This window comes from Protopterus annectens, chromosome 12.part0 (assembly GCF_019279795.1).
Source record: "Protopterus annectens isolate FY-2018-M chromosome 12.part0, PAN1.0, whole genome shotgun sequence".
In the NCBI taxonomy this organism is placed as follows: domain Eukaryota; kingdom Metazoa; phylum Chordata; order Ceratodontiformes; family Protopteridae; genus Protopterus; species Protopterus annectens.
Genome location: NC_056746.1, coordinates 1107597630 through 1107620548, shown reverse-complemented (window position 1 = coordinate 1107620548; position 22919 = coordinate 1107597630). Strand labels below are relative to the sequence as shown.

Sequence of the window (22919 nt, the reverse complement as noted above, 5' to 3'; positions counted from 1 at the left end):
TGTCAACCAAGCATCTTTGCTTAGCATAGGAAGCAACTGGTGAAGAGTCAGCATCTTGAATTTTGGAATCACCAAAAAGGTATTTAGAGTAGGCAGGTCCAGGATAGGACGTCATGAATTGTCTTTTCTGCGTACCGGGAAAAATCTCGAGTAGAAACCTTGTTACTTTTATTCTTCTGGTACCAACTGAGTAGCCCCTATGATTGAGAGAGAGAGAGTACTTACTTTTGGGCCTCTGCTCACTGACTTGGAGGTAGATCCACACATTGCCACCTCCAAGCAGTTGGCCGGAAGTGAAATCTGTATCCTTGGGACATTATATTTAAGTCCCCTGTTTTTTGCATGAAGTTCAATCTTCTCCCCCAAAGGGGCAGTCAGTTGAGAAGTGCTTGGAAGTTTTAAAAAAAGTCATTGAGACAGTTTACCATAGGGGGAGTTTTATTACTCCCAGGTTTGGAAGTGGAGGTCCCCCACTGCTTAGTCCTGTGCATACCCTGGGACTGAAGTTTGGGAGCTCTGCTGGATCTGGGTTTGGACTGAGAATGTCTGGAAGAAGCAGGAAAGGGCCAATTCTTGGAAGACCAATCTCTACTAAACCTTGGAGGTTGTAACAGTTTGCATAGATTTTGCTTTTTCCTCTATCTTTTTAAGAACTTATTCTGCCTTGTTGCCAAACATGCAGTCCTGGTTTAAGGGAGCATCCAGTAATTTCGCTTTAACATGATCTGGCAAGGACTGCTCCTTAGCTCCTTAAACCAAGCTTGCCTTCTAAGTACAGACTCAGTTACAGTAGCCCTGCAAGATGCCTCTAGTGAATCAAAACTACATTGCAAAGTATGTTTTCCAACTTGTTCAGCTGAGTGCAGTAAATCATATAAATCCTTATTTTCGGCACAATCAGGAATCAACATCATTTTCTGTTTAAGCAATCCAATAACATGCTGCTGATACTTGAACATATGAAACTGGCAGTTTAAGGCCCTAATGGACAAAGTTGCAGAGGTGTATACCTTCTTACCCCATCTATCCAGCACCCAGGAGTCTCTATCAGAGGGGGTAGGATTTTTGGCAGTAGTAGGTTCCTGTGAAATGGTCTCAGGATCCGCAGTAGGATTTTGAAAAAGGAACGGAGCGTCAGGGACCCTGCAATATCGGTCAGGTTTTCTGGGAGCAGGAGGTAAAGAGTCAGGGTCCAAGCTACATTCTGAAAAGGCATCAACAATGTCTAGTACAGAAGGTATGGCTAAAAGCCTGTGCTGGGGCAGTAGTTAGAAATTCCTAAGCCTCTCTTTAGAATCAGAGAAATCCTGACCTTCCCAATGAAAATGCTCCCTGAGAGTTTCACCAAAAGAGAAATCCTCTGGGGGAGAAGCAGAGGGAATAGAGTCCTCTGCATCAGAATCCTCATAGGTAGATAAGGGTAAATCCTGGTCATCAGAGGAAACAGAAAATTCAGAATCCTGGTCAGAAGTATCATAAGCAAACTCAGTGCTAGGTCTCGGGGGGTGGGGACTGGCTTCCCCTGATTAAAGTAATAAGGTCTTCAGCCATTCTTATTTGCTTTTTAGGCATAGAGGCCTGACCATGCGGTCTAGGCATCAGTTTTCTAGGCATGGTACAAGGTTTAGGCCTTGAAGAAGATGGCGCAGGTTTAATACACATGTCAGTACGCCTGAATACACCCTCAGAAGCCGGTGCCTGCACAGCGGCTCCGAACCCCATCCAAGGTAGAGACATCCGCAGGTTCCACAACTGAAGCATCTTGCGGCATATCAGACTCTGAATGGGTCTCAGTAGAAGCCTGCGAATCTGAAGTAGCTGGTATCAGGTGCTGCGAAAGCACCTCACTGAGTACCAGCAAACTGGCGACTGGCATAGAAGCATCGGCAGCTTTGGGCCTAGGCGGCCTGTCTTTATCTTTGCGTTTTTTTCGGAATGTCGGTAGTCAGATGGCTAACCGAAGACATATCAGGATAATTGAACAGAGCACCAAAATATTTAGAAGCGAAAGTATACAGACGACTGATAGTTCGTGGTTTAAATAAGGCACAAAACCGACTGAGGTACGTCGTGGTCAGGGCCTAGGCAAGGAATACAGTACGAATGAAAATCTTTATGAGGTATTTGTTTTCCACAAGTAATGCAATTATTTACTTTTACTGACATCGGTTTAAAGCAAGAAAAGTTTTCCCAACGGGGTACTTAGCTTTTAATTGAAGACTTCGGTTCTGAAACTCGAAAACGAAAATTTCAGGAGTCTGCCTACCCGCACTTGCGAACTGCTTCTGCTTTGGGTACTGCACGGCAAGAAAGACTGGTGTAATGGCATCGACTGCATGTTTTACAACCCTGACGACCTGACGTCATGGAAGAAGGGACAGCAACCGACGCAGGACCCAAGACTTTGTTAATCAGACCGACTGAGGTCTACTGCAAGCAAATAACCCAAATGTGATGACTGCAACAGTGAAACACAAAGAACATCCAGTGGCTCCTCCTTGAGATCTTAATTTTGTGTTGCAGAAGCTAACACTTGCTCCATTTGAACTAGCTTATGTGGCCGACTTGACTTAACATAGAAAATTCCTACTTGTTACTCTAATATCTTCAAAAAGAATACCTGGGTTGCAAACTCTTACGGTGAGTCAACCCTATATCATTTTCCACAGAGAGAGGGTTTCTTTGAGAACGAATCATTTTATGCCTAAAGTGGTATTAGAGATTAAGCCAAATTGTCTATTTCCCAGTTTTCTTTTCTGAACCTAAAGATGAGGGAGAAAGGATAGTCCATAGTTCTTGTGTGGGTAAGAAGGAATAACCTCTGTCAAAACGGATCATTTCCAAATGGTATTGTCTCAGGCTATTACCTTTTGCTATACTAACCACAACAAATCTATTCCAGACTGGGTCAAGGCCCACTCTACCAGGGCATTGGCTTCATCTATGGCATTTCGGAAAAGGTTGGATTCTAGAAGTATAAAGCAGCAACTTGATCCTGTGTACATACATTCATTTACAAAGCATGACAAGCTTAATTCCTTTTCTTTGTCCAGATCAGACTTTGCTATCTCTATTCTCCAAGGGGTCCCTGGACCCTTCCCCTTCCAACTACCACGTGTAGTAAGCAAAATACGATAATCTATCCAATAGCTAAGGTTACTGCAGCAGTAATCGATATGAACATGGTTCAGTTGTGTAAGTAAATTTGCCATAACAGCAGATATTCAAATGACCACTTTTAAAGTAGCTGCTCCCCCCCGCTACCCCCTTGTTTCATGCTGTGTTGCTTATGTCAAGGTGCAACACTTACTTAGTTCCAAGCACTTTTTCAGGGCACAGTTTGTCTGTTGGCTGAAAGCTCTGAAGGCTTCTGCATCAAAACCTGTCTTTAGTCAACTCAGAGCAAGCTGACTGGACACATGTAAAGTACCCTGAAGCTTTGACAGTTGCCTGGATGTTGTATCCTTGGCAGGATATAACCCACATAGCCAAGTGTACCGCAGTGATCAATATGCTGAACATCTTACTTTATACGATTACTGTAGTTTCTATAACAATCGAGGATAGACATTAGGCTCAAATTCAAGCTAATATTTGAACTAAAGATCAGATTCAAATAAAATTAAATTCTACTACTAACAAGAAATTATGACATTTTGCTCATTTCTTTTTCCTGGGCACATTACATCCACCATGCCAGTATGTTGACTTTTACATATTTCTTCAAGTCACCTCTCAATGGTTAAAGCTACAGCACAGCTCCACTGAACATAAAAATGCTCTTAATGAAATACCCATTTGAGGTTCAGGTATTTACTAATTCACTACATTTTTCATACCTTAGTAAGTGCTGAAATAGAAGTTAACAAAAAACAGAATGTAAAGCACAAGCTTACAAGAAAAACAACAAACGGAGCCCAGCAACATACTTGGGCACACTTTAATAAAACAAAATATATAAAATATAAAACCAAAACTGAGCTCTTTTGCCTTACACCAATTAAGACTTCATCACTGATAGGTCAGCCATGTCCAAGGACTATATATACAAAAATTACACCCATTCAGCACTGAAACATTATCACACATCATGTTGAAAGCAGTGTTGAAGTAATCAAAGGCAAAACAAACGGTGTTAAATCAACAAGTGAGCTAAAAAGTTATGATGAAATAATTAAGCAAATAATTAGACACAATTAGACATACACAGAGCATTTAATTACCAGCTGCACTGAACCACTGTCAAACTACAGCAGCTCTTTTCTTAAGTCATGGAAGGGACACCGGTGTCATTAATCCCTAGAGTTTGACATATGGTTCAGTGCAGCTGGTAGCTAAAGGAAAATAGGACTCTTATTAAATGCTCAACCTCTCTCTTTTTTCTATTTACTGCCCTTGCTACGAATAAAAAATACAGAATTTAGAATATTTTTAATTGATTGTTTCTCTCCACTAGAACAGTACCTTTCTGTACTGTGTTGGTTTCACTTTCAAAAAACTTTTGCCCTGCCCTGGAAAAGTCTCCAATTCACTGATGTCATCAAGGCCACTGGACACAGGTGGTTTTCTGGCCATTTCTCTCCCCAAACTGACATCACCACTACTGTCCTAAAAACCTACCTATGCTGTGATGTCACAGCTCTCTGGTCCTGGAAGTTAGGTGTGAAGGGGATGGGAGAGAGTCTTAGTACAAATTCAAGCTTCCCAAAAGACTGCAGTTTAGCCATTCTAAAAAGCAGCAGCAGTAAAAAGCACTCTGAAAGTCTGTTCTGTGGCATTTTCACTGTTTGTGTTTTAAGTGGTCATTGAACGGCATGAAATATTACTTAAAACTGACTGAAAGACAGCAGCGTATGCATGTAAAATCAGTGCAGTGACAGGAGCTTTAAGAAGAAAGAGGCCTGCGTGATGTAATTTTTTTTTTTTTTTTTTTTTTTTTTTTTTTTACAGACAAGCACTGAATTATGGGATATCTAGAGGCAGACTAAGCAATCAGAATTACTTCAAAATGCCAGACCCCATGCGGTCAGACTCAAATTATGTATAAAAATATTTAAAAACCTGTAAATAGTCCCAGAGTGGTGCTAAAATATAGAAACACCAAACCATGATGAAATACATTTTGTTTTAGTCTGTGGGCGCGTTTCTCCTTTAAATGTTCTGCATATGCCTAATTTTATGTCTAATTATTTGCTTAATTATATCATAACTTTTTAGCTCACTGTTTTAATACTGTGTTTAGAGTTTGTGTTTTGCCTTTAATTACTTCTATTTGAACACAGTGATATGACGTATGACTGTTTTAGTGCTGACTGGTTGTAGTTTTTGTATAGGGACATGGCTGACTAACACTGATGAAGTCTTAATTTGTATAAGATAAAAATGCTCAGTCTTGGGTTTTACATTTTATATTTTTTTATTTTATTAAAGTCTGCCAAGTACTTTTGTGGGCTCCATTTACAGTTTTTCCTGTAAGTCTGAATTAGAAGTTAATTAATAATCACAATACTGAAGAAAGTACAGTTGTATTCCACTTACCATACATGTAGATGTTCGAGAAGATCAGTGTTGCAGTACTGATTCTTGGGTTTTCCCGCCATGCAGAATCTCCCAGGACCGGCTTGATTTCCAGAGTCTCTGCATCATCACCAGCCAACGTACATTTGATGTCAAATAAGGCTGGCCATCTATGCCAGTTTCAGGTCTTTCTAAGCAAACAAGCAGTTTGATGCTTGAGGATAGCAGAACCTCTCCAGTTGTCTGGATTTGACTGAAAGGGTGTACAATCATAACAGGCATGGGAGGGGGGGTGATGGCGATAAGGAGAATGTACCACAACACTGATCTACTTGAACATAAACAATTATGTCTGAGTGGGACACAAACCATACTATGTTCTTTGCACTCAGTGTTGCAGCAGATTCCTGGGAGGACTCCCAAAGCTAACAGGTGGGTGGTACGCCATTTACATGAGCCTAGGAAATAGGATGACAGTGGTGAAGCCTGCTGTAGCCTTGGACACATTGCCTAGGTTACAGTGTTTTGTAAGGGTGTACAATGAGTTCTGTATGGCTGTCTCCAGGATGGCCTGGGTGCAGACTCCTTTAAGGAAAGCGGTGGGAGTTAACTCATATCTAGTGGAGTGGGCTTCAACATGGCCAAATAGATCTTTTTCCATGGTGTGAGTAACAGAATTTAATGCAGTTCATTTTTAAATGGTTTGTTTGGAGACAGGTCTGCACTGTTTTACTGTCTGAAAACTACTAGTAATTGCTCTGCTCTAGTAGCGAGTTTTGTCCTGTCTAGATAGCAAATGATCTGCATGTGCACAGACAGAGAATGAAGGACTTGTTCTGCCGTGTTCTGTGGATTTGGGAAATACTGGTAGATTAATAAGCCTGGTTTAGGGTAAGTTCTGATACCACCTCAGGTATAAATGATGAGTTTGTTCTGATGGGCCTGTAGCTCCGAAACTCTTCTAGCTGATGTGAAAGCTATAAGAAAAGTGGTCTTCCAGGTGAGCATCTTTAAACAGGCAGTGGAAGCTGGTGTAAAGCAGGTCAAGGTTAGTTTCTCTATATATCTCAAGCAGGAATATGGTTCCTTCTGGGTGATCTCAAGTGAATCACCCCTTTTAGAAAAAGCTTCATGTGGGGGGTGCGAGAAGATAGATGGGATACTCTGCAGGCAAGCTGATACAGCAGATGCATGTACTTTAATGCTTGTGTAGAAAGGTCTCTTTCTAAACAGGCCTGACAGGTACTGCGAGACTCAGTTAATGTCAGCATGAGAAGGGTTGGTGTTCTTGCTGTGACACCAAGTGGAAACTCTTCCATTTTGTCGGGTATGATTTCCTAGTATTGGTTTCCTTACTTTCCATAGAATGGAAAGCATATCCTTGAGATTAGAAGCATTGACCGTTGGTGGCAAGGTGAGGGTAGAACAGATCTTTTGGCTTGGCTGAGATCTACTTCCTGTGGTAAGGTGCAGAAATGCCCCTCACTGAGTGTCAACAGGAGAGACAGCCAGTGCTGCCTCGTCCAGAAGGGAGGCAGTAGGATCATGCTGGGTCTTGTCCACCATGACTTTTGTCAGTACCCAGGGATTAAAGGCAAGGACAGGAATGCATAAAGGAACCAGTTTGTCCATGTGAAAGAGACCAGTTTGTCCATGTGAAAGAGAAAGCATCTATTTTCCAAGTCTCTGTCGGAGTTCTGGAGTAGAGCTTCTGTAGTAGTTTGTTGAGTTGAGAGGCAAACAGTCTATTGAGGGATCACCCCAGATTGTAGAGTTAGGTCCAGGAAGACCTCTCTCTTCAGAATCCACTCACTGGGATTTAGAAGATCCCCAATCAGAGAAGCTGCTAGGGTACTGTTCTGTCCCAGAATACAGAAAGCTATGAGGATTAGCCCCATTTCTTCAGTTAGCATCCAAATCTTCCTCAGAAGGCTGCACAGAGGGTAAGACAGTGTTTCCCCTTGCTTGTTGCATACCAGATCACTATAGTGTTGTCTGTCCAGAGTCCCTGAGCTTAAGTTCTGCTGAAAAACTTATGGTCAGATAAGACTACTAGTACCTTTTCCTGATTTATATAAATTTTTTTCTGCTGAGGAGTCCAGATGCACCTTCAGGAATGTAACTGGGCCTCCCAAGCTACAAGTCTTATCTGTGGTGATGGTGTTGCCTTTTTCTGATAGAAAAAATTACCCCCAGGTTCTGCTGTATGGCGTTCTTTGACCACAGAAGCTCTTTCAGGCTTGAAAGGAGACAGTATGGTTCCAGGGGTGGGGAATGCTGTTTTCAAGCATTTTGTGGAACTGCTGAAGTTATCTCGTGTAACTTCATGAGAAGCAGAATGCCATGCACCACAGAATCCTCAGGAATTCCCTTGCTGGGATGTGCTTCTTTGGAGCAGACAGGTCAGGCAGCCTGTTAGGAAAGCTACCTTGTCCCCAGGAAAGTCTTTCGGCTGGAGTGAATCTATGAGAGCTCCCAGAAACAGGATCCTTGTTTGAGAAAGAGTTTGTGATTTTTGAAGATTTAAGGTGAGACCTTCAAAAAGCAATTTATGGTGATCTGCAAGCATCTAGGTCTCTGCTATGGATTTTTCCTGAATAAGAGAGTCATCTAAGTAGGGGTAAATATGAACTCTCAGAGTACAGCAATGTGCTAGAAGAGGAGCTAAACATTTTATGAAAAACCTAGGAGTAATTTTCAACCCAGATTGTAAAGTACAGAAGTGGAAACTGGAGCCTATTGCTACAAATCATAGGTACTTTGTGACTGTCTGCTTTGGGAACAAGTAGGCAAGTCTCTCTTGCATCTACAGTAACCATGAAGGCATCTTGGAAGATCAGCAGTGGTTTTTACAATGCAGGCATTTTGAACTTTGGGATGTTGAGAAACATGTTTACTTTTGAGAGTTCCAAGATGAGCTAAAAAGTTCCTCGAGTAGAAGCCTTTTCCCACTTGACCTGAAGGGACAGGCTGAATGGATCTTTGCCAAGAGGAATTCCTGCTCTTTTGGTGGTACTGGAATGCCTAAAGAAGGGTGGGATTTCTCTGAACTGCATGTAGTACTCCCTTTTCTATCATGTTGGGTACCCACTGGCCTCTGGTGCTAGATCTCCATTACGTTAGGAAGGGAGTTTCTCAGACAGATTTGGAAAAGAGGGCAGGATTGGAGTATGGGAGGCTGCGGTTTAACAGTCATGGTTGGTTTCTGCCCTGTGCGGGCTCTTTGGTGCTCTCTGTTGTGTGTGACTGTTCTGGTTTCAATTTCATGGATTGTTTGGGTCTCTTGTTCCAGGGAGGACTCCCCTTGTCTTGTCAGGGGTGGGTGAGTGGGGGGAGGCCAAGGTTTTGAAGTGTAATTCCTATTATACCTTGGTGTTTGAGAGACAAAATCCCTTCAAGTTATTATTTGCTTTCCTGTTTATCAAGCTATTTGAAAACTTGTTCAGCTGGAGGTCTGACAAGAAATTCTTTGCCTAGTGGAGCATCCAGTAGTTCAGCCTTAACCTGATCTGAAAGGGGCTGTGTCCTCAGCCATGCATGTGCCATGCATGTCTGTGGATGACCATCTGTAGTGCCGGCTCTGCAAGATGTATCTAAGGCATCACAGCAACACTTTAGTGTTTCTAGAAACCTGCAAAGCTTCTCCCGCTGTCTCAATTTCCTTTGAGATAGTGGAGTCCACCTTAGCTAGTATTTTGTCCTGAACAGATTCAATTACTTTAGCATATGCAACTGGCAATTCAAAGTTCTCATTGCCTGGGTGACAGATGACCTTTTTTCCCCAAATCTGTCTAATTGTCTACTTTCCCTATCACAAGGCAAGGGATGTCTGGTTGGTCCCTTAGGTACACCTTTTGTGGATTCGGTGGAGACTACTGAAGGGTTCACCTTTGGATTTTTGTAAAGGTGCTTGTGAGATTCAAGCACTCTGTAAAACCTATCTTGTTTCCCAGAAGCAGGGAGTAGAGAATCAAAGTGTAAAGCAATGTCTTCAAAGACATCACTCAGTACGTGTGTAACAGGAATAGCCAGCAGTTCTCTGCAATGGGTCTGAGGCTGTGAGAACTGTTTGCTTTCCCAACTGAAAGCCCCCTTCATTCAATGCAGAGTATCCCCAAAGGAGAGTTCCTTTAGGGGGAGGTGGAATAGAGGGTGTCAAGAGTTTGAATCAGGGTAAGTTTGTGGAAGGAGGTGCCCAATGCCTCCTGATCTTCTAAACTAGAGGAATCTAAATCTTCCTGAAAGACCACCTCTACGCTTCTTTTGGATGCGGAGGGTTCAGTTGCACAAGTATGGGAGAGTTCTCTACATTTCATGAACGCCATGAATTCCTGTGATATTTTAGGAAGTCTTGGACTTTGGAGGTGAAGAAAAAAGTGTCTGGCTTTGGTTTGAGAGTCTGTTTAAAGGGATGACCTGAGGTTGCAGTTGTCAGATTACAACTTTGGTTAAAGTTTCATTGGAAGACTAACCTTGGTGAGTCACCTCAGACCCAACCAACATGTGTGCCGGGGTAACATTTGTAGGTAGGCCGGAGACCATAGGGTTTGGGCCTAGGAGTCAGACCAGGGGACTGCAAATGTACCTTGCCTGGATTGTTGGTTGGCTTATGAACAACACACCTAGGGCTTTCTTGGGAACATCAGGGTCCTTTGTCTTTTTGTCCTTTTGTTTCTTTGGAATGACACTAGCAGAAGGTCAAGTTTGCAGAGGCCCTGGACTGTGACAATACAAGGGAAAAAAATGAGGAAGACTCCATATGGGCAGCCCCACATTTTAGGATTTTCACATGGAATTTTGCACAGTCAGGAGAATTACAGACACTGTACTGAGGCCCCAAGAAGAGCAAACAACATGAATGAAAATCTTTATGAAGGATTTGCTTCACACACTTGAAACAACAGTTGACTTTTTTTTAACATTAGAGAAATTTCCCCACTGGGGTACTTAACTGACTGGAAGACTAGGCTGTCTGAAAAAATAAACCGTTCCAACTTACTGCAAGTGTTTTGAACACGTGATGTGCATCAGACTACATAGCTAGAAAGAAATGAAGACTGTACCAATGGATGCCCTTCTTATACCCAGACATCTAGACAGTCGGGTGTCCGTTGGCAGGGGATGATGAAAAGACTGGACACAGGCTTCTGCACAACAGGAAGACCTAAGAATTAGTACTACAAGAGTGAAGCTATACTAACTTCTGCCACAAAGTGGGGTCATTTATACACCAACCTCCAATATCCACACAACTTATCAATACTGCAAGCAAGGCCAACTTTGGTAGCAATGAAAACCATTAGGATTAAAATGTTACAAACTGAAAAGTATTGCTGGTTTTGTTAATTATCCTACGAACTAAAGACCAATCTCCACATTCTGTAATTTTTATGATCAATTTAAAGTGCAGTTTTAACATCACAAAAATATTTCTTTAAAACCCGCATGATTAAAACAGTTTTATCTGTTTTTATGTACAGGAGATTACAAACTGACAGATTTTATGTTAATCAGAAGCTAAATGTTAAAATTCTGTCTTTAGTGCAACTTTCACTTAGTCCTTAATTACTTTTTACAGTGCATGGTTTTAATTCCCCCTCTCAAAGTCCAACCAACACAAAGACTAAAATTCTTAAGTGAATGAGAATAATTCATTCTTCCTGAGAAGCAATTTTGATTTCTTCATGAAATAATGGCAATTATGCCATTTTCAAACTAAAGTATACAACAATAAAATAAACTAATGAAAACAAAATTACAAATGTAGGCAAAGACATGTTAACAAGAGTGCATCGCCTGCTAGATACCAAGTTATAATGAGCTTGTGATTTCATTGTAAAACTGACTCCACCAACAAAGACTAAGAAGCCAATTTCAACATAAAATGGGGATGGAGGAATGAGTCCTCTAGAGCATGAGACACATTTATGGAGTGTGTTGAAACTTTCAGTAGTGTCAGCTACAGTCATACGGCTTTGACCTTATTCTGTTCTTTAATGTTTAACTGCACTGCAGCTTTTGTAAAGCTCTCCATTATCCTATTAACACTAAACGAGAGAGAACCAACCTAAGTATATACTTGTGATGAACTTATTAAAAAGTGCTGCACTGTTTTGGTTTGCTCGTTAATAAACCAGAACGAAATTCAAGCCACTGTCCTGAGGCAGCTGTATACAAACAAAGATCAGATTTCTGCATCGCTTGAGTCAACTGCTGAAAACGGGTGACATTAGGCTCATTCTCAGAATGTATCCAGCAGTGCATAAGAAATAAAATAAAAAAAATTCATCCATGGGATTAACTGAGTAAGCTCACAGGTTAGATTTTGGAGCTGTGTTGACTGGAATTGCTTTCATCTCTGTCCGCATACACAAATACTCTCCAATCACTGCCATCAGGGCAATGGAAACAAGGTTGACAAGCCACCAAGTCAGTGTAGCAGGGAACTGTGAGTTGAAGATCCAGCAGCCTAACAGGTGAAACACATGAACTGTGACAGTGAAATCCAAGCACTGCTTGCCTCGGCGGATGAAAAACCACAGCCCCAGAGCGCTAAAGGGAGGAAAAAGAAAAAAAAAAGAATCAAGTTTAAATTTCTATAGCAAATCCTGCATGCAGCTATACATAAAACCAATAAAATGCTTTTTGGAACATTTGTAAGGCACAGTTGATAAAAGTACAGTTGCGTAAAAGTTGCACTTACCCTAACAGTAAATGTTTGAATTACTCACTGCTGAAGTAGACAGACTATTTGGGCTGCATTCTGCCCAGGATACAACTGGCCAGCATCACAAAGCTCTGGCTCCCTCTGACACAGTTACCCTAAGTGTCGAATGGACAGCCCACTTGTGTAGAGAAATCAGCATTCAGAGTGAAGGTTACTTCAAAATTTCTTCATGACGTTCTTGCTCATAAACAGAAGTGATATAATGCTGAAAAAAATACATGTAATACAAACTCGACCAAAAAAAAAAAAGCTACACAGAAAACGGGATAGAGACCAAGTGTAGCTACTGCAGCAGTGAGGAATTCAAACTTCTACTGTTAAGGTAAGTGTGAGTGGGGCCGCAGTGGTGCAGCCGTTAGCATTGTCGCCTCACAGCAAGAGGTTCTCCAGTGCATTGGGATGAAAGCAGAAGTTCAAATTGCCAGTCATGTATTTCAAGTGACAGCTGACATACATACATATATCCTAGCATGCCTCCTCACCCCATCCCCCAAAGGCAGCCACCTGTATACGTGCCTGATGTGTGACTGTGAGCAAAGTGAAAAAAAGATTACAGTAATGCACTCTACTTTGTTGCAGTTTGCTGCTCCTATGCAAGCTATAGTAACCTGCTTTGTACACCTCTGAGGTATGTAAGAAGTAAAAGAAAATGTCCACAATGTCCCCAGGCAAAGAAGCTATAATGACCTTCTGTGCCCACCTCTAAGGTTTGACTGTAAGGAAAACTAAAGCAGTAATAACCACATAACCCCAGACTCCCCCAACTACATAACCTTCAGCAACTTCATGTGCGCACACACGTCTGAGCAGAGCTGATTTTACAATAGGTGTGGCTGAGACAGGTTATTAACAACTTTATCCTAACAAGGTCATATCACAGCTCATTTTTCCCGAACCAACAGCAGCTTTTGTGGGATCCCCATACAGTCCAGAAAGAACCTAGTCTGTGACATCAATAGGACTTGTTGGCAGGACAGATTTGTGTCCCAGAGACTCGCCCCTTTTGTGGAAAACTCCCTCTCCACGTAAAGCAGAGTACTTCATTAAACCTTTTTAAGCACAACCTGGATAACTGGATGGGGAACAGAAAATAAACCCCTGGGATTCCACCTATGTCCCTGCTGGACAGTGGCATAGGGTGCTGACTTGTTGGAACATGGGCTAAATTCTTGGCTAGGCTTCTAAGGGCCTCAGGGCCTAACAGCCTAGTAACTTCCATTGATTATATGATCCTATAATGGGGACCCTGTATCCAGTTATAAAGTTTGGACAGTGGGGGCCACCAGACTCCTAGAAGATCTAAGAGTCTGAATATTCTGAGATATATTTTATGCTTTACTTTTGAAATACAATGAATTTGTTAGCTGCATTTTTAACTGATCACCAGAAAATGTATGCATGTGTCCCTGCATTATTTGTACACAGAAATTATATTTTTTGCACACAAACACATAAGCTATGGCAATATTAGCTTGTACTTAGTTCAGCAAATAGCAACACATTGTGCAACACTGGTACTGCCACACCAGATCAGTGACTGCTGTTTAGCAATCATCAAACAGCAGCAACGTTAAGTCACTTTTATTTATTGTATTGAGAAGTAATGCACAACTGTCACTGTCCCTAATTTCAAGGACCTTCCCTGATTTTTTTTCTCATGATTTTGCTCTGCCCTTTGCAAAAAGTTTGATTTACTGGTAAATAATTCACGATTACAGGCAGTTGATAAAAAAGAAGTTCTGTACCCACCATAACGTTCCATGTTTGTTGACCAGAATCTCACCTTCAATTTTGCTGGTTGGGTACGGAGCCGATCCTCTGTTCTGACTAGGCCGCATACTAAAGCTCGAGAACTTCAGCTGGCTGGAGGCTACCGCCTATCCCAAGATGCCTAGTGGCTGTTCCCTAGATCTCATTTGAGAAACTAATGACTAAAGTATGCCAATAGGCAAGAAGGTAATAGTACAGTTGTGTACAACTACCATAAATGTAGATGTTAGGAGTGTATTCACTGTTGCAGTCATCACACTTGGGTTATCCTGCCAGGGGTAGTCCTCAGTCAGCCCGAATACCAGAGGCTTAGTATTTCTGCATCGGTTGCTGTCGCTTCAGGACTGACGTCAGGTCGTTAGGGGTATAAAAAAAGGCAGCCGACGCTATTACATCAGCTTTTCTTGCCCCAAATTTCAGGAGCCCCCAAATAGGGAGTTAAGATATGGTGGAAAAAACACCACCAGTAAAAAGTAAAAAGAAGTTATGTACTCACCATAACGTTCCATCTGAGTAGGTAAACGTCATTTGTCAGCAACCTGTGGGTTACGGATCAGACACGGATCCGAGCCGGCAGCATACCAAGCAAAAAGATCTGAGCTCCAAACTCCTCCCCCTTACCCATACTACACTGCAACCTCCTTCCAATCCTCAGATCGCATTTGCCATCTGCACATAACAAAACAACCAACAACCTGAGACACCTGACTCAAGGACAAAGTAAAGCTCATAAGTCCAAACCTCGAGCTCTGCTAAATAACCATGAAGGTCAGGGGGAAAGAGGGACGGACGGTTGCTGACAAATGAAGTTTACCTACTCAGATGGAACGTTATGATGAGTACATAACTTCTTTATCTGAAGTAGTTGACTTCATTTGATCAGCAACCTGTGGGACAGAGTCCTCAGCTACCCGAATCTTGGCAGGCCCTTAAGGAAGGATATTCCGGAGCACTGCAGAGCCAAAGGCAGCCCTTCCCTTAGACACCAAATCCAGTTTATGAGAGATAAAGGTGTGAGAGGACGCCCAGGTAGCCGCCGAACAAATGTCTTCCAGGGAAACTCTAGACCAGAATGCAGCAGACGTTGCCATAGAACGCGTAGAATGAGCATGAACTCCCACTGGTTCTGGTAAGCCAGATTCTCTGTATACGTGTAAGATACAACTCGAAATCCACCAGGCGAGAGTCACCTTTGAAACTGGTTTCCCTAGAAAAGGCTTAGCAAAGGAGACAAAAAGCTGATCAGATTTACGAAAGACAGCCGTCCTGTGCAAATAAAAACGTAACTGTCTGTGAACATCCAGCAAATGAAGTTTATATTCTCCTTTATTCTGGAAATTAGGGAAAAAGACAGGCAAATTAATGGACTGATTAATGTTAGTCTCTGAAGCAACTTTTGGGAGAAAGGAGGGATTAGTCCTGAGAGATACCTTATCCTTAAGAAACACAAGGTATGGAGGTTTGATACCGAGAGCCTGATAAAGTAAGGTCAGATCCCACGGCGGAGATGAATTTCTAACAGGGGGTCTCAAAAGAAAAGCAGCTTTTAGAAAGGTCTTAAACTCTAGCAGCAGCGAGGGAACCAAAGTTCTCCCCGATATGAAAATGGGAAATGGCAGCCAGCTGAACCTTCACAGTAGATGAGCTGGCCCCTTGCTGAAAAATATGAGACGAGAATTCCAGTACCGCCGAAACAGGCGTGGTGAAAGGATCAAAGTTCTTTTGTGAAGCCCAAATTGAAAAACTTTTTCATTTGCTACTGTAAATCTTCCTGGTAGAGGGTTTATGTGCCACCACCAGGATAGACTTGACTCGGGAAGAGATACCGGGAGTCCTGGCAACTAGGGGGAACTGGATCAGCCAAGCTGAGAGCTTGAAAACGTCCAGGTTCGGAGGAGCCATTCCCAAGGGATGAGAAATCAGATCCGAAATGGGATCCAAGATCCAGAGTGGAGCTGAGACCGCAGGCATGGGAACCAGACTTGACGAGGCCAGAATGGGGCTATGAGAATAATCTTGCTCCCCAACCGGTGAGCTTTCTGCAGAAATTTTGTCATAAGCGGAAGTGGAGGATATGCATAAAAAAGTCCGGGCTTCCAACCATGGACTAGAGCGCGTCTCTGGGGGCTTCTCCCAAAGGAGGAATTAAGAGCGAAAAACTCGCTGCACTTCGTGTTGGAAGGCGATGCGGAGAGATCGCAGCAAGGCTGACCCCACTTGAGGAAGATCTGTTCTGCTACACAAGGATTCAGAGATCACTCGTAAGGAGAGAGGATAGTTCTGCTCAATTTGTCCGCCAGTATGTTGGACCGACCCGGAAAGTGCATTCCTTAACAGGAAGCGGATGTGGAGATCGCCCATTCCCAAACTCTCATGGCTTCTCGGCAAAGGGGGTAAGACCCGATTCCCCCCTGTTTGTTGATATACCAAACCACTGACATTGTCCGAATGGATCATAATAGTCCCTGGATGAAGAAAGGCATGGAGGGCCTACAATGCCAAGAGGACTGCCCTCATCTCCAGGGAATATATATGCAGTACAGTCTCGGTCTGAGTCCACGTGCCTTGGACCGTCCTGCCTGCACAATGCCCCCCACTCTAGGCGGGAGGCATCCGTGGTCATTGTGGCCTGGGGTGGTGACATAAAAGGTCATCCTTCTCGAATGGCTCGGGATTGAAGCCACCACGAGGGAGTTCCTGCAAACCCTGCTGAGGGGAATCGGGAAGTCTAGAGGGTGGTGTAGAATAGACCACTGGACCTGCAACGTCCACTGTAGAACCCTCATGTGCAGATGAGCGTAAGGAATCAGATAGATCGCTGCCACCATGGACCCCAAAGCTCTCAGGACTAATTCTGCTGGGGGAGCAGGGGATTGAAAGAGGGCTAGCAAATGCAGAGTCATGCTGTGAAGTCTGTCTGACGTTAGGAAGGCCCTGGCCTGGAGGGTATCTAGCCTGGCCCCTATGAAGTCTAACACTTGGATAGGCTGAAGGAAGGACTTCTTGACATTTATGGTTATCCTCAACCAGGGTGACATCAGGAGGAAGAAATCCCTGGTTAGAGAAAGAAGATGCCTGGTGAGGGCGGTGAGGAGCCAGTTGTCTAGGTACGGGGAAGACCTGTATGCCCTGGAGCCTCAGGTGGGCCGCTACAACTGCCATGACCTTGAACACCCTGGAGGCTGTGGTGAGACCGAAGTGTAGGACCCTGAACTGGTAATGAATGGCTCCTAGCCGAAAAAGGAGAAACCTCCTGGACCGTCTTTCCATGAGAATATGGTAGTACACATCCTTGAGGTCTATGGAGCACATGCAGTCCTCCTCTTGCAAGAGGAACAGGATGGATTGAATCATGACCATCCGGAATTTCTCTTCGGCAACAAAAAAGTTCATTGTTGACAAGTAGAGAATCGGCCTCAAGTCCCTCGCCTTTTTTGGCACCAGAAAGAACCTGGAGTAGATGCCTGATCCGGACTGGTCTGGGGGCACATGCTGGATGGCTCTTTTTTCTAACAGCTTTTTTATTTCCAAAGCTGTGGCCTCCCTTTGAGTGGGTGGGACATCTGGAGGAGTCTTGAGTAAGGGGGCTTGCTGATGAAGGGGATTGAATAGCCTCTGGATATTATCTGAAGCACCCAGCGATATGTTGTGATGGACTCCCATTGACCCAGGTGCCTCGAACCCCCCCCCAGACTGCCTCCAGAGAGGAGCAGTCGGGCAACCCCTCAGGGCTGTTGCGTGGGTCAGTCGGAAAAAGGTTCCCGTGACCCGAAGTTCTTCAGTCCCCCTCTGCCTCTGGGCCGGCGTCCACCTTGTCCCCCTCTGCCTCTGGGGTAGGAGTTCTGAGCGTTGCGGGCCTGCTGAGATTTCCAGAACCACATCTTCGTCTGCCCTCGCTGGTTCCTAGAAAAGGACCTTTGAGGGGTAGAGAAGCGTATTCCGACGGCTGACAGCATTTTCCAGTCTTTCTCGCTCTGGACCAGCGTCTTGCGGTCTTCCCGAAGAGGGTCGATCCGTCAAAGGGTGCATTCGTGAAGGACGCCTTGAAAGGTTCCGAAAAATCGCAAAGTCGAAGCCAGGCATGACGCCTTAAGGCGATTCCGGACCCGCTAGCTCTAGCGGCTACTTCCGTGGCATGGGAAAGTAGCTGCATAGAAGTACTGGACACTGAATTAAGAGTGGCCATACGAGCAGAGAAAGTCCTTTTATCCTTGGCCGACATGGACTCTGGGGGAGACTCGCTGTATTCCTTGACCAGGTCCCGCTGCAGTCTGTTTACATGGGCCAAATAATTCAGCGCCCTTATAGAAAAGGTAGCGGAAGCAAAAGTCCGCTTTAAAATACGGTCAATTGCCCGAGACTCCTTGTCAGGGGGATGGACCGAAGAACTTTCCTGGGACAGTTCCTTTTTGGTGGCCGCTGCCACCACCATGGCATCAACCGGGGAACCCTTGTTCCACGAAGCTCCATCTGCAGGGGGGTGAGAACCTTATCGGGCCTTCTAGGTATCGGCTCTACAGTGTCCGGCTCCTTCCACACCCTGGTGGTAATCAGGTCGGCCGGGGGGACACCCAAGAGGTAGATGGGCCTGTGTTGAATGTCTCCAGGAATAACGACTGAGGAGAGTTTTTGGGCGCACCCTCCCCGGCAGAATATTTTCATATCTCCAAAGGAGACACCGTCGGGGGGTGATTTGGAGGAACCCCCCCTTCCTCCAAATCAGTATCCTCGGTGAGGGACTCGGGGGAGTCCAAGTGCCTCCTTTTGCACAAGCGTTTGTGAGGGACGTCCTCGGGGGGACTGCCCGAGGGGGGCTCACCCACAGATTCATGTTCTTCCAACGGGAATTGGCTGGAGCGTCAAGGACACAGCCTGCCCCTGGTGGGACTGGATGATGGAGGACAAACTGAGCTGTGTGGGAGCAGGGGCGGACCCTGAGGAAAGAGTGAGGGGTCTCGATCCTCCAGAGAGAACCCTCACAACTACGTCGAATGCTGAGGGGGAACCGGCCTCTCTAGAACAGGTGGCTGGGGCCCTCTGACCCAAGAGGATGGTGTGCTCCTACCACAAAGGAGCCGAAGACACACTCACCCCCTCGGATCTGATAAGCTCAAGGGCATGGCCGGCGTCGAGGTAGCAATAACCATCGGTGCCGACCCCCTGGCTCCGGGGATCCTCGGATCCGAAGACTCCGAAATCCAGTGGTGGATTGGAGAAGGGGCTATCGGGGCAAACAGTGGAGCTGAACCCCCCCCCCCCAGAGGGGGGGAGGCAGCAGCACTCCCATCTGCAGCTGAGTTTGCAAAAATTGACGCATCATCCGGTCCATATCTGCATCCGAAATGCTTCGAGTAGACCTGGAGGAAGCAGACGACGACCGAGGCTGGTCGGGTCTCCTCCTCCGGCTCCGGGGAGAAACATGGGGAACGGAGCCATGGGGGAGGAAGGCTTGGGCACTCTTAGGGGAGAAAAGACCACCTTCGCGGGAGGGGCCGAGGGGTCCAATTCAGCCTGCCGCTTGCGGCTTCTCTTTCTCTCCCTTCTCTCTTTTTTATCTTTCTTGGCCTCTTGTTCTGCCTGAGACAAGGTGGGAGGGTGAGTCCCAGACAGGGGAAGAGGGCCAGTCGGCTGGGCAGCCGCGGCTATCGCTACAGAGAGGGAAGGAGAAGAAGCTGATTCTGTGGGTAGAAGACCCGCCAGAATCAGCTTGTTCTTCCTATCCCTTAAGGCTCGAGGGTTAAAGGCCGCACAAATCTGGCAGCCTGAGGAAAAGTGTGCAACCCCCAAGCAAATCACACACAGAGTGTGACCATCTGCTGGCGACAGCTTATGGCCGCACTCAGAGCATTTAGAAAAAGTCACTTTGTGGCTTTCAGCCATACTCAAAAGCACACACAGCCACACACGCGCACCTGAAAGAGGGGAAAAATAGGGGCCTACAAAGGGATGAGAAACTACCAAAGGTAAAGGGGGATATAAAGGCTAAGTAGAATGAAAACCCGTAGAAAGGTATTAAAATACACACACACCAAGCAAAGAAGACCAAAACAGAAGTTTGAAGACAAAAATTGCTAAGCTTGCCTGGAGCTCTAAGAATCCTGTGCTTGGCAAAGCCACGGCAAATGAGATCTGGGGATTGGAAGGAGGTTGCAGTGTAATATGGGTAAGGAGGAGGAGCTTGGAGCTCGGATCTTTTTGCCTGGTATGCTGCCGGCTTGGATCAGTGTCGGATCCGTAACACACAGGTTGCTGATCAAATGAAATTAACTACTTCAGATTGAAGAGTTTCACAGCCATAAGGGCCTGCAACTCAGACACTCTTCTTGCTGAAGTGATGGCTAGAAGTAAGGCTGTTTTCCAAGAGAGGAATTTTAACTCTGCTGTAGCAGCAGGCTCAAAAGGGGGGGGGGGGGGAGCGTGAGCTTCTCTAGTACAAAGTTAAGGTCCCAGGCTGGAGTGGGAGCTCTCCTCGGGGGGGGGGGGGTCTTAGATTGTTAGCTCTTATCACAAACTGTCTGACCAGAGGGTGAGAGAAGAGCGATGGCTCAGTATTGTAATGAGCTGAGATGACACAAGCATGAATTTTAATAGAAGAGAATGATAGGCCTTTGTGGAGCAGATCTGCTAGATAATCTAGGATTTGAGATAAGGTGGGCACGGTTGTGTCCTTTCCTTGAGACTACCTCCAAGAACAGTATCTTTTCCACTTTTCTGAGTAGGATTTCCTAGTACTAGGCCTCCTGGCCTCAAGGATGACATCCAGCACCTGTCTGCTGAGGGCTGCTGCTGATGTATTCATGGAATGAGCCAGGCTGCTAGGTTTAGGGTTTGCAGCTGAGGGTGCAAAATCTGGCCCTCATGCTGGGACAGCAGGGAAGGGGTCTGATGCAGGTGCCAGGGTGGCCCTGCTGTCAGACTGTGTAAAAGTGAGTACCAGAGAGGTTTCCCCATGTAAAGGATAGGGCATCCACTTTCCATGCTTGGCTGTGGGGAGTTCTGGTGCAAAATTTACTCAACTGATGGTTATGGGGGGAAGCAAAGAGGTCCACCTCTGGTGTCCCCACCTGTGGGTTAGAAGCTTGAATGAGTTGGGTTCCAGTTTCCACTCGTGTTGAGTCCATTAGATTTCTGCTCAAGTCTGCCAGTGAATTTTGTTTGCCTGGCAGGAATTGAGCTTGCAGGTGCACTTGATCGCTCAAGGCTGTGTTCCATAGAGCCATGGCTAACCTGCACAGCGGGTAGGAATGAGTTCCCCCCTGCTTGTTTATGTACCACATAACTGTGGTGTTGTCTGTCTATCAAGAGTCGTCCTGGAAGGATAAGGTATTTGAAGGCTGTCCGCGCATTCTGTACAGCTAACATTTCTTTTTGATGGATATGCAGGTGCATTTGTTTTGGGCTCCATTTGCCTTGAATGCATTTGCCTGCCATGTGAGCCCCCCATGCATAGTCTGATGCATCTTTTGTCAGGGTTTGGGTGGCTGGGGGGTTGAGTGAAAGGGAGTCCTTCGTTGTGGTAGCAGGCCTCTGCCCACCAAAGGAACTGTCCTTAGGCAAGGAACGATAGGAATCACTGTTTCCAGGTCCTGAGAATGTTGACACCAGGCACTTTTTAAGTACACTGAAGTTTCCTCATATGCAGTCTTGCATATGGAATTAGGAGAATGCATGAGGCCATGAACCCTAGGGCTTGCAGTATTTTTCTTCCAGATAGCTGGGTTTGGGTGGCCAGTAGTTTGTCAAATAAACCTGTTTTTCTGGAGTGAGGAATGCCATCTGGGAAGTTGTGTTCAAGCTTGCTCCCAGGAATACAATTTTTTGGCTAGGTACCAGATGTGATTTCTTTTCGTTGATGGCATACCCAAGAGAAGTTAGGAGTCGCTTTACAAATGTCAGGTGCTGAAGTAGCAATTCCTGACTACTGCCTGCAGGCAATCGTCCAACTATGGGTAAATTTGAATTTTTCTCTGCCTGCAGTATGCAATGGCTGAAGCCAGGCATGTTGTGAACACCCTGGGCACTGTAGATAAACCAAAGGGAAGTGCAGAGGACTGATGGTGCATAGAGCCTGCCCTGAAACGTAGATATTTCCTGCAAGATTCCCTTATGGGAATGTGCAGATAAGCTTCCTTTATGTCTAGGGTGACCAGCCAGGAGTCAATGGCTAGCACAGGAAGCAGCTGTTGTAGAGTAAGCATTTTGAATTTTGGTACCACCATGAAGGTGTTCAGAATTGACAAATCCAGGATAGGGCACCAAAAGTTTTCTTTTCTGTGCACCAGAAACAGTCTGAGTAGAAACCCTGTCCCCTTTGCTCTGTTGGAACAGGCTGAATAGCCTTGATACTGAGAAGAGAAAGTACTTGCTTTTGGGCCTCTGCCACTGGTTTGGGGGACGGTCTGGCAATCCGCTTGGGGTTGGCAGTGACTGGAAGTAGAATCTGTATCCCTGGGATACAATGTTTACGACCCATCTGTCCTGGGTAATGTACTCCCAGTTTTTTGCATGCAGGGCGAGTTTTCCACCTAGGGGTGCAAGTACCTGGGCATGGCTGGGAAGGATGAAGGCCAAGTCATTGTGAACTTTTTCCATAAGAGGGTGGCTTACCACTTCCTGTTTTTGAGGTGGGAGCACTCCATTGTTTAGATGTGTGCATACCTTGAGACTGTAGTCTTGGTGGTCTGCTGCCCCTGGGTTTGGACTAAGGTCTGGGAGGGACTGGAAAGGACCAGTTTTTTGAAGGCCAATGCCTACTGAATCTAGGCGGCTGTACCTCTAGGAAATCTTGAACAGTTTGCATAGATTTAGCTTTTTCCTCCATCTTTAAGAACAACTTCTGCTTTAGTACCAAACAAACGTTCTTGTTTAATGGAGCATCTAGTAATTTTGCTTTGACATGGTCTGG

General features: G+C 45.1%; 1 protein-coding gene across 1 annotated transcript in view; it reads right to left on the bottom strand.

Moving 5' to 3' along the window:
• Positions 1 to 10890: 10890 nt before the first annotated feature.
• Positions 10891 to 22919, bottom strand: part of SYS1 (SYS1 golgi trafficking protein) — a 262613-nt gene continuing 250584 nt past the window's right edge. Inside the window, 2 exon segments of the mRNA XM_044090116.1 lie at positions 10891 to 12069; positions 15812 to 15825. Coding sequence (XP_043946051.1) covers positions 11829 to 12069; positions 15812 to 15825 — 255 coding nt within the window. The 3' untranslated portion in view covers positions 10891 to 11828.